General features: G+C 36.4%; 1 protein-coding gene across 1 annotated transcript in view; it reads left to right on the plus strand.

The window, feature by feature from the left end:
• The window catches only part of NCKAP5 (NCK associated protein 5), a 348475-nt gene that overhangs the window by 294155 nt on the left and 36640 nt on the right, over positions 1 to 17680 (plus strand). The window contains exons 13-14 of the mRNA XM_030454353.1: positions 185 to 362; positions 4497 to 4575. Of these exons, the coding sequence (XP_030310213.1) occupies positions 185 to 362; positions 4497 to 4575 (257 nt within the window). The remainder of the gene's footprint in view (positions 1 to 184; positions 363 to 4496; positions 4576 to 17680) is intronic.

The raw sequence follows: 17680 nt of genomic DNA on the forward strand, positions 1-17680 counted from the left end.
ATTGATATAGTGCCTGAAATTGCAAGTGACAGATTTGATCAAGGCTAGTTAGAAACATTTATCACTCAAAGGTCTAGAGACAGAAAGATACAGAGAGGTTACTTTAAACATTAAAGGAATGGGAAAGTAGAGTGATTGAAGAAGGGCAGTGTAATTTATCAGAGGAATCACTCTCTACCTGCAGAGTTGATAAGAAAGCAGCTCAGCAGACAGAAAGTGGATCAAATAATGTTTCCTACAGGAGTGTGTCGAAGGGCAGCTCCCAGGGCTCCTCTGTTCACGGCAACTCTATCAGCTCTCAAGGAAACCACAAGAAAAACAGTAACACAAAAGCTGATATGGAAATGCAGAATCAGACCCTGGTAAGTGCTTTAGTACATGAAAACATTATTGCCTTCTTTTGAACTTCGGGATGTGTTCCTTGTTGTCAGTATAGACAAACAGGGCCATAACTGTTTATATATGATAGAAAGATTTTGAGTAGCTAGAGAATTGTGAATTAATACACAAGTTGGCAGCTTGACTATAGGCCAGATTGTACAGATAGTCATGAAGATCCTACTGCTTCAGCTGGCAGTTCAATTCCAGTGGAGACACATGCACAAAGATGCTATAATCATATTGTAGCAGAGTGAAATAATAGGACTGGGTTGTTTCATTTTTTTCTCCTTTCCATGAAAATTGCATGCCAGTGTTGAATAGTCCCCTGAACATTACAGAAATCATTAAGCCTAAAACGTGCACTGCTGGAGGCAGAAAGGCAAAGTATTTAACTACTTCTGGGTATATTTGTCACTTAAGAGGAAGTCTTTTGAAAGCAAAAACATTCATTTGACCCATGTCTCTCTTTGTAGCATGGAAAATCTCCCTGTTAATGCCCTGTAGTTAGTTTTATACTTTGATATAATACTAACTATATTTGATACTTTAATTTACCCCGAGTATGGACATTGCCATGTAGAAGAAAATTAGTTTTTTATTAGCTGCTAGATTATGATTGTTGAAAGGTTACATGAGTGGCTAAATAATCTGCATCAAGAAACTGACACATAGGGTCTAGGATTGCAGCCTGAAGTCAGACAATGTGTGCCCTTCCTTATGAAGCTTCTAATAATTAACAGTACAATTTAGTTCTTGTCTAGCAAGGGCCTTTCTCATGATGTTTTAAAGTCCAAACACCAGGAGAACAGAGATGCTTTAACTTGATGAGCATTCTTTTCTCTTTTTTGATAGCTGTCTTGACTATATTATTACAATGATTATTAGCAATAGTCACAGTTTTCACAAAAGTCTGAAAACTTATGCCAAATATAACATTGAACACAAAGTTGAGGGTGTAACTATTGTTATTCTGATAAAACAGAGTTATTGAGGTACAGTGCATGCAACTATTTCATCTGAGAGAATTTGAAATACGAATTCTTTGGGATGAGCTTCAAGGGTAAAACAAATTTCAGAATTGCTTCATAATGGCAACTGGAAATACTGTTAGCTTAGTACTGCCATTTAGGATGTTTAAGGTTAAAGTATCCCAGATGTGGTTTCAACTTCAGGCAAATTATTTTTTACTTTAATGCAGATGTCTTTTTCTAAGAACATCTGCAAGGTCGTTTTTTAAAACTTACAGAGAACATATGCAGAATGAATGGGTTGGAAAACTTTTTCCTCCTTACTCCTGTGGTATCATCTCTTCTTTGAAAATGTAGATGTCTCCTGCATTATAAAACCACAAATTATAAGCGTATCTAAGGCTGTCCTTGTAGTGTCACTGAAAGGAAAGAGAGAATGAAAGTCTGGAAATGTGCAATATGCAGGAAATTCAATCCAGCTGATCTAGAACGTTGATAGCAAAGCAGAGCCCCTTATCAGAGCCACTCAGTTTAACTATGCCCCATTTAATATGGTCCTGACAGCTTAGGGTATATCTTCACTGTACAGAAGTACAAAAACCTCCACACATTACTTCTGCAATTTCTCTCTAACTTAGTATTTTCTAATGCTGCAATAATTTCCTGTGCTTTTTGTCTGTCATTTTGAGAAATCTTTTTAAGTGCAGTAATTGAGGACTTTATATCTCCAAGCAACATACTTTGTTTTTTCAGGGAACTACAAAGATTTTCCTTAATATGCATAAATAATACAAAAATGCTAATTATACTATTTAGTTTTTAAGGACCTGTCTTGGGGAAAAGGCATTACCTGTTCTATACCATAGACTCTTTTGTTCACTGGGAAACAAAGAATTTTTTGTATTTTTTCTGAAGATTAAGTTACATTATTTGTTTCATCTTTGTGAGTCCATATTGTGGGTTTTGTGGCACTTAATTCCTGAAAGAAATATGTAGTGCCAAAAGACCAGGGACATCTAGAATAACAAATAAAAATGTGCCACAGTTCTAAATGCTAACCTATGAAAGAGATGTACCTTAAGATTCCACAGTGTGTGATATTTCATCTTGTCCTCCAAATGTCTACAAGAAAAACAATGAAAGTCTTTAAAATCAAAGTTCATGCATCTTATTACTATTATTTCCAGTTATTCTTTGGTGTCTGCTTACTTTGAAGCCGATTGCAAAGGACTGGGAGACAGCTGTGACTGAAAGCAGTCACATGCAGTAGAATGGCCTGTTGTGCAGTTTTTTGCTTGTAAAAAGATAAAATGAATGCTTGAATGCTTTTGGAGAAAACAGCATAAATCTATTGAAAATCCCTAAACTATTAAGTTTTCTTTTCTGTTTTTGAACAAGCAAAAGTGCATTCTGTCATATGGGTTCAGTGCAGAAGCAGCTGCATTTCAAAACTGCCAATCATATATATACTACTTCTTTTAATTCTGTTTTTCAGCATTCATTTTCTATGAAGTTTTTCTTTTAAAGCCTGCTTAATTTTTGATGATTAAATCTTTTATCTTATGATGTGCCAGGTAAAGACTTGAGGCACTATTATGCTGTAACATATGCACCAATTACCTCTGATTTCTGTTCATGCAAAGAATGTTACTGCTTGACTGCCACGGAATTTATGGAAAAAGCAATGTTCCACCAATAGTGGCCTTGTGCATTCACTTTCAGAGGGTGATGCTTCCCATTAGTGTTCATCAAAAAAAGCACTTTTGCTCTAAAGGCCATCCAACAGAAATACATAATCCTTTAGCCCACACCAAGGATATTCTGTAGTCCCCAATGCTTTTTCATGTCCTTGGCTGAAGCTTCAGGTGAGATACAATGATTTCTGTGCTGCTTCACTTCATCTTTGTGATTTTATTGCAGCCCTGTGTAATTTAGAAAAGCCATGGGCTTTACTTTGCTGGGTGGCACCAAAATCAAGACACCAGGCATTTTGTGTGGCTGCAGTCTGTGTGTTTGGGGAATACCCAGAGATCTATCCTAATATTTTGAAATGTCACATCAGCCACAGACCGCCACGCAGTCTGCAAATGTGAGAAACTCTTCTACCCAGGATTCGATGCCAAATGATCACATTCTTTTCATTTTCCATAGGCTGAAGATTCTTATTTCAGAAGGAGAAAGATGTAGTCAAATCTCTGGGATTAAGAGATTATAAATGCACTTTTATAGATATAAAGAGCAAGTCTTTCATGCCTAACCCAGAGTAGTCACAAGAGGTCAAAAAGTGTAAGCCAAACAAGCAGAAAACACACTGTGATCAAAGATGCTTCATGCAAGTAGTGATAAATTCTACTGCTTTAGATTACAGAATATATTTAATGTTATTGTAAGTAGTTTTAAACACCAGAGAGTGATTAACAAATAATTTAATATCTAAGGTACCAAAAGTAATTTTTTCTGCAGTGCTGGGTTTCCTCCTCTCATACTAAGAGTATCTTCATTCCTATTTGATTTATGAAGCATGACAGACAAATATGTTCCTGGATGTGAATTGTAGCCACTGATGGCATGTAATGGAAGGGGTTTTCACTGTGTAGTAGGAAGATACTCAGATTATACATACCTTTGGGAAGGAAGAGTGCAGAACAGAGAAAAAATATGTCTTCATCCAAAAACCAGAATATCTGGGGGATTTGAATAACATATACTTGAGTAACACATTCAGGCTTTTAGTGTGCACTGCATTCTTTAATGAAGTTTTTCTCTCTGTTTAGCTAATAAGTGCTTTTAGGCAGCTATTGAAACAACAGTGCCAAAGTTCAGTGTTTGCAAACTGAAGTAGAGAGATACCACATCAGATTTTTTTATAACATAGAATCTGAAACATGGTATTTCTGGAGAGAAATAAATAAAAAGGTCAGGAAACTGGAACATTGCAATATTTTTTGAGTGCTGCATATTGTGACTGACTGAAGTTAAAGTTGTTAACCTCAGGTATCATTCCTAGAATAAGGCAGATACATACTTACACTCTTAGCTGCCCTTTAACTTTATTCTTTTTTATTCCTGAGAAAAAATTTTGTTGGTATTATTAAGCAACATAAACAGAGTCACAGATGTTCTTCACTTTTGTTGTACTATGTACAGGCTAAAGTAGTCACAGAAAACCTGCAAGAAGAGGAGGAGGACACCATGACAAGGACTACATGTCAGAGTCATGTGATAGGTACAGAATTTTATTTTACACTGCATTTTATTACTGTTTCAGTTTTTGGGAAAAAAACCATGTCTAAGTACAATTACTTGATTTGTTTTCCCATCTAGTGTCAGCTTTAGCATTCATTTAGCTCTGTTCCTGGATAGCTAAATTTCACCAGTTATATAAAAGATGAGTACACAGCATTACCAATTGTGTATCAATGCAATGCTTGATGGAACAGATTTGGGATCTTGCTCTGAAAGATAATTTCATCCTCCCAAACTAGTGGTTTACATCTCGTGGTGCTACTTGAGGCATGTTGTGAATGATTCTTTCAGTGGGAGTTATACTGATATACTGTAACTCTGCCATCTGGCCTTGAATTAGTAAAATTCAGAATAAAATTCTGAATAGCAGAATAATTACTGTGGTAAACTAAACCAGGAGTAGCAAACCAGGTGTCTGCTCAGAAGACCTTAAAGCTACTACTTAAAAAAAAAAAAGTTGCATTTGCTTTTCAGTAGGGTATCACCATCTGCCCTACTTCTTGATTGGCATGTACTAATTTGTAACCTCAGTTCTTGTTAAAATATCTAATAGGCACTGGAGAACAAAATATGTCTGTTTGAGATCTGTATTAAAGCAGTGTGTCACCAATTTAAGGAACTGACAGTGAATGAAAAAGATTTTCCTTTAGCAAGTTCCCTTCGCAGGCAGAGGCTGCAGCAATAGTTAAAATTGACTCAGTGTTTTCAGGACACTGGGAGATATTCTGCTGCTCAGAAGCTCTTTTCACTAATACTGTCAGCCCAGCAAGTGGGGCTGAACAGAGGTGTCATGTCAAACCACATTTCTCTTTAGGGTGGTAGGAAAATGTTTTCATGCTTTACTGACTTGTACATGGTTTTTAGTCTCAAGTGCAGCCGAGTAAACTCTTGTCTTACTTGTAGAAAATATCCTGAAACTCTACCAGCTATAATTCAGCTCCATTAGAATAAGGGAATAACAGAAACTTTGGGCAATGCAGTCTAAGACTCTCCGTGGATTCTGTGAGTGGGTAGGCACTAGCTCTGAAAAGAGAAATACTCTTTACTTCACTGAATAAAGAACTTTCTCTTACTAGAAATGGCCCAAAAGAGAATATCTCACTTAAAATTTTTCGTAATTATTTTTCCTCAGACTGCAATAATTTTCTCTCAACATCAAAATTCTTAACACATTTATTGTGGATTAATGTGGAATATTTGAGTTTAACTTTCTTGTTCCAGATACTGAACAAGAGAAAACAACTATTTGCAGAACTTTCTTCTGTAAAGACTCCAATGCTTCTTTAGTGTTCATCAATGTAATTGGTGATTGTGGCTGAGACCTAATTGCTATATATTGAAATATATATATTTCTATATATTTCAATATATTACTTTGTTATTTAGTTCTATAACATGTCATGCAGGTGGTGGCTTTTGAGGGTTTTAATATTTGGCTCCTTCCATAGGCATCAAAACTGAATCTTCAAGAGGACTTAGTGGTTACAGTATAGGGTGGTTGGCATACCCCAAATTCAGACTTCAGTCATACCTTGTATTTGTGAAGCCCTCAGCAGGCAAAGGTCATCACTGAGTCTAGCCCTTCTGCACACCAAAATCCCTTTTTGCAAAAAAGACCTTTTTCTACACCTTTTTCAGGGCTGATAACATGGTTAAAGGGACAAATAGGACTGTGACCCATACAAGTCCACAGTATGCAGTGCTACAGAGATGCCAGGCAGTGCTGCCCTTGGGAACTTCCTATAGCTTGTACAAAGACCTTTCCATCATCTAAATTATACCAATTACAAAAGTATTTTCTTTTCCCTAGGCAATACCATCTCTTAAAGACTGAACTTAAAGGCTCAACACAGGATGCCAGCTATCCCTGTTCTGTCTATTTAAATGGATAGATATCGATCTGAATATCTATATTCTATCTAAAATATTCTATCTAAAATAAGAGAAGGAGTTTACTCTGAGAATCTAGTTAATGTCAGGAAGCTCTCTGATGATGGGAGGCATTATATGCAGTGCTAGGTAGTACTGGGGCAGTAAAAGTATCAGAAGTCTCATCAAATTTGTTAACATTAGCACAGTGAGTCCTAACACAGCATGTACCAGACATTACTTATTGCAGCAGGACAAGCCAAAGCCTGGGAAATTAGAAACATGAAGCTAAGTGCACTTCCTGAACACTCCTAAATCAGTGTCTTGCTGTGTTTTATGCCACTCTCCTCAGGCTGTATTTTGTCTTACATTGGTATTTCTGCTGCTCTATGTCTGCAGTGCTCTTAGTGGATAGCAATCTTTCCTTGGTATAATTCAGCTTGGTTTATCAAATTCCTTGATAGAAATTCTGGCATTTTTCTGACACAAAGGTTTTAATAGAAATGTACTGGGTTTTTTTCAGGACTGAAACTCTGTGCAGTTTTAAGAAACTTTCATTTGGATCATTTCCCATGTGTGCTTGCAATTTTTAGTCAAAATGATACACAAGGAGGAACTTGTGAAAATTTTAAAGAACTTGTTGGTATGGAGATTTATCTGAGATGTGAGAGAGCCAAATTCTGGTTGTCAGAAGCAGGAGGAAATAGTGAAGGAAGAATGGCTCTGTAAATACATGGTCTCACCAGGTCCTTAGATCAAAGAGGGTGGATGCTCTGTCCTCTGAGCAGTTCTTCTCCTGGTGGGGGCTTTTTGATCTGTTTTCATGGAACAGTTTCTCAGTGTTGGGAATTCTTCCAGAATAGGAACATGTTTGAAATCTTGAAGATTTCAGTGGGCTGCAAAGTCATTTCTTATTGCATTCTTCACCATCATAAACTGTTGTTTTAGGAAAGCTTAGTTCACTGTAGCTGTACTTTAATGAGTTTATTCCACTGTTTCTGATCTAAACTGTTAACAAAATAGAGCTGAATGTACAGCAGATGGAGAAAGGCATTGATAAATCAGGGAAAATGTTCTTTACATAATAGTTAAAACACGTGTTCTTGTAGTTGTCTCTGCAAAGTAGCCAAAATAGCATCAGTTCTGCCCAGTTAGTTAATAAACAAGATATATGTAACTGATCAGTCTCCAAGGTTGGTACCACGTAAGACAATGCTGGTTCATCACTTTCTAATAATGAGATACTCCTAGCTGTCTTAAACAAAAAATATGTAAAATGCCAGTTCCTAGGTTTTTAATTTATTGTCAGCTGTTGATCTAGACAAATTTAAGTATTTTGCTGACTTCTGGGATTTGCTAAATTGAAAGAATACAAGAGTGCACAGTAATACAAAATTCCCCTTCTAGTATACCTATATTTCAGGAACACATGATCATGTCCAGATGAAACAATCATTTATATTGTACTATACTTTACTTATGCATACGTTTAAAACATTTTTTAAAAATTAAAACAAAACTATGTAATACCCTGGAGGCTTTGGGTGTGCTGTCAGTAAGGATGCCACACGTGGCCCTGGAAGCAGAGATGCTACTTCTGTTCCCACTTCCCACAGCCAGGAAACATCAGAATCACAATCAAGTCCAGTCATCTGCAGAGCTCCTCCCTCAAGCCCTTTGCAATAGATTAGTTGAGTTTTGTGAAGACTAATGAAGTGGGAAATGTTAAAGAACCTAATAATAAGAATATGATCAAAAGGTTGAGTTTCCCTTCATGTTAGGAGTTGCTCCCCAACTCAGGCAGCTACAGCAGCATCTCCAGGTATTCCTTTATATAAAAATTCTTTTATTGAATGCAAAGATGTAATGTCAAGCTCCTGACAGCATTGCTCCCATGTAAACATAAGAAAGCCTTCACTCCACAAAGAGCAAAAGCTTATTTTTCCCCCAAGGGAGAGAAGTGCCAGTGTTTGTCTTGAATTTCCCTGTTGTCACAATGACAAAAAAAAAAATTGCAATACAGCTACAAATGACACCTTTGCATAGGAAAGTTATTGGTTGGAGATGTTAAGAAAAAAGTATTTGTGAGAAATTCTATTGTTGCATATTTCAACTACAGTTGAAACCAGCCACTCCTGGAAAAGTGTGACTGTATTAATTATAATGAATTACCAATTTTCATTGGTAAGCAGCTTCCAGGGAAAAGCCAAAAATCTATAGCACAAGCAAATTAATACTAATTACTGAAAATTTAATTCTGACAGACAATTTCAGATGAGAATACTATGGTATACAGTCACAGTCATGCCAAAAACAGTTCCCTTGATTATAATCTTTATCTGTTCTGGCTAAAATAGGGGCACCATGATGGAGCAATAGTATTTTTGGCTCTACAGTTCTCTACACAAATTAAAAGCTTCCTGACCTTGTTTTCTTCTTAGGAATATATATCTTTAATTAAGAGAAAAGTTCTAATTAATCATATTGTTCTTTGGTGTTGATATAAAGCTATGCTGAGGCTAAAGGGGGAAGGATTGAGTGTGCCATTTTCTCAGACTCCACTCCTTCTGTGATTTACCAAACCCCATGTTTGAAAGGCACATAATAATAATTTCTCTGGATTCAATTATTTCCTTTTCTCTTTGTCACCCCAAATGAGTGACACATCCAGTAGAGAAGCAAGACAACACTGAATATACTTTTTGCTAATGATTCACCTGAGCTTTGCACAAAACACAAACTCAGCACATATTCACCATTCTAAATAGGCACAGATTTTTTTTGTCACAGATATTGCTGTGTGTACATAGTTTTATTCACCAGAGTGGATTTCCAGTTTTGAGTATGCCTTGAGCAAGTCCTAAGTGAATTTAAAGAAGCACTTCTGGTCTAAAGCACTGAAGTTCAGTGAGTACATGAAAGCATAGACCATTCTTCTAAAGGAATTATTTTGGTGAACCAGCAATTTTTTGCTTCTAAATGTATCTCTAATGTATCACTGATTGAAATAAAAGGCCAGGATTCATTCTTCAATAAAAGCCAGATGAGCTTTTCCATCTAGAACATCAGTGCAGGTAGATTTTTGTCCTCAGAATTATGTGGCTGGTAAAAATAAAATAAATTTTAAAAAAAATCTCAATAGACCTGTAGTTTGCTTGAGAATTTGGGGTATTCTAGAGAACATAAGCTTGATGATGCAAGAATTGGTTGTAGTAATATAAAATATATATGGGTGTTGTTGGTACTATCTGCTCCTCTGGAAGCACCAGATATGACCCACAGGAGCTGCATGGCACAGGAGTTTATTTCCTGAGCCAGTCTGGGATTAGAATCCACAGTGGAAAGATTGACAATTCTTGGAAGGAAATTATCTGAGTATTGGCCCTCATTCTTGTTTGGAGTATTTCAGGTGAAATTTAGAGCCAGGTAATGATTATGAAGATAAATGTAAGTCAGAATTTTTGAAATAAGACTTGGGTCTTATTTTTATGCAATTTTCATTAGAGGTCATTCATTAGGTCAGTTGCTCAAAATTGATTCATCCAATATTAAATGGGAACCTTGCAGTTACTGGCACTTCTATAATACAGAGAAAATGCCTGCAGATCCTTAAAAGGTTTCTGAAATGTCTCTAGCTGGATAGAGGGTAGGGCTTCCACACTATCAAAGCAACATTAAAAAGTACATTCTAGACTTTGCTGCTTTATGGTAGAACAAAAACACACCCTGAGGTCAAGGGATTCTTTTGTAGCTCTGCTGTAGCCCAGCTCTCAATTCCATTACAGTTCTTGATAATCATCTGCCTTATAGCAGGCTTTGTCATAATTTTTTCTACTTTCCAAGAACAACCTTGAAGAGGGTTTTGCAGTTTAATTTAAAGGCAATCTGGTCAGAAAAAGGTAGGTTTGCCTTTTAAGACACTTTTTGGAGACTGGTCTTCTTTGGTTGAATCCCTTAAATGTGTAATGTTCCAGAAAGGAAGTGTTGTTGGAATTTTCTGTTACATTTTGTTTTAAAGTCCACTACTTTAAGCTTTGTGTGCAGCAAAGAAGAATAAAGTAGAAGCCAGGAATATCCTTCACAGCATATTTTATAGATAAGTTGCTAGCAACTTGATAGCAATTTTACAGATGTAGTGATAGCAAATGTAGGACATATAACATGTTGTAGATACAAGTGGGTTTGACTTCCAGTGAAATATCAGCATTATAATTACTTGTATTGAGGCATCAAAACACCAAAGATGATATAGCCTTATCTGTGTGTTCAAATACTGGTTTTATTCAGCAATGGTAGCCATATGATAACAAAAAAATGCACTTCCTAAGCAGACTACTTTGTGAGGACCTGCATTCTTTGTGGTACCCCAGCTGAGTTTCCTTGTCTCCTTGACTTCTTTCTTATTCTTCTGTATGGATTTCCCACGGGCATACCCATTTATTGTCAAGATATTTTGTCCTCACCATTCCTCTCCTATTTTTTCACCTGTATCATGTAAAACTGGTGCTAACAGCTTGTGTGGTGGCCCAGGATTGCTCATTATCTGACTACACACAAATCTAGACCACAGTTTTTTCTTTCCATAACCATACCCTTTCTAGTCAACAGATCCTTGCTCCAGTGTTATCTGCCTTTTTCCTCTTGGTTTCTCTCTGAAATCTGATAAACACCAGAACTGAGAAAGAATAATTCAAATTTGAATTCTGAACTTGCCTTTAAAAGGACACCCACTTGTGTTGAAAGATTTGATGTTATTCACCATTTTATGAACTACTAAAACTTTAGGTGTTTTTCCTGGAGTACTAAATAAACAGCTACTCAATTCATGTTTTCTCATTCTCAAGGAATGGAAATAGATGTGAGGGAAACAAGCCTGATTGATGGGGTAAATACATTAATTCTGACATGCATCATCTTAAAACATGTCCATTAAGCCTGACATATTTGAGCAAACACATTTAGATTAAAGAACCCTCAAAACCTGGAGACAGATTAGGTGAGGTCTGTAATGAATTACTGAGATAAATGTAACAGAGTAAGTGACAGAGGGAAGATGGTGAATAAATTGATCTGCATTACAGCCTGTGCATTCAGGAAAGACAAGTTATACACATCACTGTGGAGGGGCAAAAGGGTCACCCAAAAGTTGCTTTAAGCTCAGGCAAATCCTTGCACCTCTTTAATGCATTTAATCAAGAAGAATATTCAGCTAATAAAATATCTTTTGACCGCAAAACAAATCCTCTCTTGTCATGAAGTCTCAATTCCTGAAACACAACATACCACTGTCAGTGTTAATTCCTTTCATCAGGCAATTGATAGAAGTTGAGAAGAACCATTTAGCAATCATCTAATCACTGATACAGCACTTGAATCATTCACTTACGTGTGATTAGATAAAGGAAAAATGCTTGTTTTATCTTCCCCATCACCACGTAGCAAAGATGTGGAGTATCTAGAAGCCCCTGCATATGAGATTGCTGCCTCTAAAAGCCATCAAACAAACCCAGTTATCACCAAATGAGTTTCCAACCTGGGTCTGATTCTATTTCAAATCTGCATGCTCAAAAATGTTATGTTTTGTATACAGGTTACAGGTTTTTTTACAGGCATTAGGTTTTTCATGAATCCCCTATAAATGAGCCATGTACAACTATGCATGCATTTATTTATACATCAGTAACAAAGCCATTTTCTAAAGCCCTGTATGCATGTGGAACCTGTGAGGTAGGTGTTAAATCTGTACATGCTGACTCTATTGCTTTACTAAGCATCCTTCCTGGGCTGGGACTTTGATGTGGGACTTCAGTGTAGCAGGCAACTTAAGTGCTCACTTGCTATATCTACCCAGCTTGGCTATTAATCCAAAGCATTAAGTTTCTGACTGCTAAAATGATGAATTAATAAATAGTAAAATAAGCTGCTTGCTTCTAGCAACATATGGATCCAAACTTGTTAATAAAATAACATAAAATAAAATAAAACAAAACAAAACAAAATAAAATAAAATAAAGCCTCAAAGCCTAGTGCAGTAAGGGTCCTGGAAGATATAGGAGGCAAGCTCCCAGCCTCCTTATCTGTCATGGTCTCACTGCCCTCAGAATACTTCAGACAGAAGGTTTGTGTGAAAGTGCACAAACCAGAGCTTGGCTGGGTAAAATGCAGTTGCATTTGTACTTTCAGTCACTTAAATGCCTCTGTCTGTTCCTCAAAGTTTGTACCATTTCATGCTTTCATGTAGAAAGCCCAAAACATTTACATTTTAATGCAGTTATCAAACACTGTACTTCCCTTTTGGTATTTTAAAATCTTCATTTTCTGATCCTTCAACACCATTGAAATGCCCTTTGTCTGTGCTTTACTTTTCTGAGCCAGAATAGCTTAAATAAGGCATAACCAAGGGGAAATCCAAACAGGCAGTAAGGTTTGCAAGACCAACTGATGCTCTTGTGTGTAGAAATACAACCCAGCCAGCTCATAGGTTGGATGTTCTGCTCAGGGACTTCAACAGTTGGGTTCTGAATATCTTCAAAAATGCTGTTCTAAAGCTGTGCATGGCAAATGTGCCATTCTTTGCATAACATTAATCAATCCTGTTTTCTTATAGCTGCAATATTTATGTTACTGAAGATTCAATGTGGTCATGCTCTTGAGGGGTCTTCCAGGGCATCTACCATCCCAGGGCTTGCTTATCAGAAACAACACCCACTTGTGCATAAAGCTGATTAAATATTCTCTCCTCATACTGAGTTGCTCTGCATCTTTTCAGTGTTTTTTCTGTATTTTATTAGCATGTGTTTTTCATACAGGTGAGAAAGTGAATTGGCTACTCTGCATAATGTAGAGAGCTGTGAGAGGGACAGCATTATGTGAGTTTGGACCACTAGAAATGGAATTAATATTATGTTCTACTGTCTGTTGACTTGTGTTTGGCATTTGGTTATATCTGCAAGGATTAATTTTGAAATGATGGTCTGGAGGAGCCTATTATAATAGAGTGAAACTTTCTGTGTATTTTTCTAGTTGTTACTTATGTTTCTTGAAGGTGATGGAGCACCTTGCCAATGTGAGTAATATGAAACTAACATCCATTAGTGTCTTCTAATTTATGTCAGCTTACCTTATTCACAGTCTGGCAATGACAAATCATCTTTGTACTTTAAAAGACAGTACACGTAGCACTTGTCTAATTGCCAGTTCTTCTGCAGCCTGCTGTTTAGCTTCTCTTCCTTCTGTGGAGAGAACTAATATTTTGGATCAACACTTCCTGATTAGCCACAATGATTTGCTGTTGATTTCCTTCATTGTCATTACGTTTATTCAGCCAGAAATACGAAAAATAATCACAAGAATGAGAAGAAGTGTGACTCTTTATACAGTCTATATATATAGGATACAGTCTAATTATCATTCAAGATACTGAGAATCTGCTGGTCTCATTCAGGCTTAAAATGTCAATTAAAGAGGATGACTGGGTTCTTCAGCTCTGAAGTTAATGCTGCTATGTTGATTTACACTACTTTGCAGGATGGCCCAATCTCTTTTCATTTTTATCACTCAAATCAGGACTGTGCCTGGTTAACAAACTTCCTACAGGATAATACATGCCAGGATTCTCTATAACAGAATGAGCCCTTCTATTGCAGAGTCTTCTGCTTTACATCTTTGCTTCTGGCTAAGGCCATCTGTAGATGCTTAAGCCATGCACTTGCCATTAACTGTAATTCATACACCTGAAGTACAAGTGAGCAAACTGAAAATGTTGTTGTCTTTGCCATTTTTAATTGAATTTGAGGAGTTGGGACTTATGTCTTCAGTCAGAGACTTCGATTGTGGCAATTGGATTATGCAAGCCATTGTAGCATTTCATAGAAAAACAGACCTAAAAAATAAAAATAAAAAAGTCACTATACTAGAGAAATAATACCTATACATTTAGTGAAAAGTTTAGAATTTCTCAGTGCTTAGGCAATCCATTGTGAGGAAAATAAAAAGAACTCAACAAATAGATCTATAATGAATAATTTCCCTATTTTCTGCCTTTAACATGCAAAGAGGGCCAGTATGTTGCTTCAAAATGGTCATCTTTTTTTTGCCTTTTTTTTTTTTTTTCCTTTTTGTTCTAGAAAATGGACCTCCTGAAAAAAATCCATTCATTCCTCTGGCCTTAAGTAATGATGTTTTCTTACCAGCTTCTGCTTCCATGCAGTTAGTTTCACAATGATTCAGCTGGTTAGCAGTAGCTGAACTTGAGTACTGAAATGGAAAGATTATAGGTTTACCTAGAAGTTACTCAGGGCTCTTTCTGCTCTGTTAATGAGTTTTCACTTCATTAATTAAGAAATAAAATCAGGCTGTTTCAGGTGTTTATGTATATTTGTAATTGTTTATTAGTAGTACTCTTAAGTCATCTGCAGAGCAGAACTAGAATTATTTAAAGCTTCATTTAATAGTCATGTGGCTTTAATTTCAGACTTTTTTTTTTTTTTACTAATAAACAAAAAGCAGTACTGTCACTAAAATAAATACAGTATATTCTCCTGTGCATTTGCAAAACCCAGAGCATCCTATGCACTTTTATACAGGTCTGTGTTTACCAGAGACAGAATTTATGCTTAAAGCACTATCACTAATCCTGTCTGTTGGGAATAGAAAATCAAAGTATCTCAACATGAGTAGAAACAAACTCTAATTTATAAGAGATGCTTCAGAGCAGGCCAATCATTGGTTCCATCCCATTATGCTTAAATTCTTCGAATGCACTGGTCAGTGAACAGAAACCTTCACTGGATGCTAAGTGTGACCTCTTCTCCTTCGTAAATGCATCCTAATACAGTTATTCCCAAACTCAAGTTAAACCAGCCACCTCTAATAGTATTAGCAAAAATAACAATCTTAATTCTTCCTGCAAATGTTTTGCAGCTGGCTATTAATTCCTGAGCAACCACCAAAGGCCCTGTAACCCTCACAGTAAAGAAATTCTGCCTCGTGTTGAGGTGGAACTTCTTGTGCTCTATCTTGAATCCGTTGCCCCTCATCCTATCACAGGGCATAAGTGAGGAGAGGTTGTCCCTTCCTTCTAAACACCCAACCCTCATCTATGCAGTAGAAAGAACAGTGAATAAGTCAATAAAATCTGTCTTCATTGTGCTTTTTATTATTATTGTTATTATAAGTAAGCAGAAATTGGAATCCCAGATTCAAGCAGTTCACTTTTAGAACCAGCTTGTGAAAATACACTGCTCACTCCTCCTCCCATTTATCCCTCTTTAGTATACATTAGAATTAATTCCATTTCACCAATGCAGTACCCTGGGAATATCAGGGCTGGGAAAGCTTGAGTCTTTTCTAGTTTTACCTAGGACAGCCTTCAGGGTTTTTCAGTTTTGCATACTCATTATTCTTCAGATCTGATAGAAAAGAATAAAGTGTTCATCTTTGACTAATTGGATCAAATTATGGTGTAAACCCAGAAGGAATAATCTACTAAAAACTGGCATTGAATTAGCAGAAATACATTCATTTCTCTGTGGTTGCTTTAGCATTGCAGATGAAGAGGAAGATGTGGAAGTAAAGAGATCTGTTTTGCCATCTGTAGTTTAAGTTCTTCCTGCCAATGCCACATGTAGCTTAAAGATGTTTATTAACTAATAAAGCAATTTTCCAGAGACCTATTTATGTTTGAAATATTACTCTGAAAAAAAACGAAAAAGTATTAATTAATAATTTGGCATGTTTCAAAATACTAGAAAAACTATACTCCCTTTATGTTTCAGAAGAAAACAGCTACATGTTCTCTGATACCTGATGTCAGCTTAGGAGGAAGTCTTGAATTTTCTAACACAAATAAAAGTAATTTTTTAGATTTTGTGCATTCTGTTACTGATGAGAATTACGTCCTTCCATTTTAGTGTCCTAGATACTCCTTGCAGAAAGGACATTCAATCTTCCCTATCTCTCAAAACCTCCTTTCAAGGCTTAAGTGATTCTGTGCTTCTGAAAACAGCCTGCTGGAAATTTCCCAGTGAAACTGTTCTTGATACAGAGCTATTTTTTGACTGATTTTTTTTTTTTTCCTCCTGAAAATGTCTTATTTCTATGGAAAATGCTGGTGGTTACTCAAAGTTTTCAGATGAAATTTGTGTCAATCATGTGCAGTTTTTAGGCTGAAAGTTGAAAATTTATGTGAGGGAGATCTCAAACCAGCTGTAGTGGTGAGCACAGGGGAGAATTCCATATTTTTCATGAAGTGGGAGGCTTCTTTGAAAGAAAATATGTCCCTGTACTGCTAGGATTAAATATAGAACTGACTAAAGCAGAACTACCTGTGATCTTTTTTGACCTAAACTACAGATACCCTCCTTGCTGCTGTTTATTTTTAATGTTAAGATAGATAGTCCATCAATTTTAACCCTTCTTTAACTTTGCCACCTCCAAACAGCAAGTTTGTGCCAGTCATTTGCAGTAGAGATAAATTCTTTTTGCAGTACTTGCATGTGGTACCCATCAGTCTGTTTCATCACTAACATTGTGACTCTACCTGATGGGGAATTTCTGAGGTTTTTTATCTCCTTCTGTAAATCCTGACCCCCTCAAGCAGCACTGAGACACCACTGCCTTCTGTCAGTCATGGCACAAGCTGGTAGAGAAGCTTTACTTTACTTACAACATGTTAGGGCCTCTAATTATTTCAGCTCAGAACCTTTAAGTCCTTCCCTGTCTGCCCACATCCAGAAATGGCTTCTCTTATGCTAATTCCAAGTGGATGAATTGCTTGACCATTTTGAATGACATTATTTATGCCCATGAGACAAAATACCTGCTTAATAGAATTGCCTGATTATTTTTGCTCTGTGGGTAAAACTTTGGATCTTTTGGTTTGTTTAATTGTGGTTCTTTATTGTAATGGTAATGATATAATTCACATGTTGTTTTAACTAGATGATCAAAATAACCATGGGTGTTATATGGGTGATTATATATATATATATGGTGTTATGGGTGAATATATAGACTTCTTAAAAGGATAACAGTCCCTAGGTAAAGAAAGACTGGTGTGTGGTTTGTGAATAGACTAAGCATCTGTGAAACTCTTTTAATATACAACATAAAAAGACTTTATTAGAATGCAAATCTTTACCTGATGAAAGAATTTGAAGCTCTCTATTCAGTTAAAGGTTTCTTTACACAAACATGTGGCAACACATCCCCCTTAG

This window comes from Calypte anna, chromosome 7 (assembly GCF_003957555.1).
Source record: "Calypte anna isolate BGI_N300 chromosome 7, bCalAnn1_v1.p, whole genome shotgun sequence".
NCBI classification, from domain to species: Eukaryota; Metazoa; Chordata; class Aves; order Apodiformes; family Trochilidae; genus Calypte; species Calypte anna.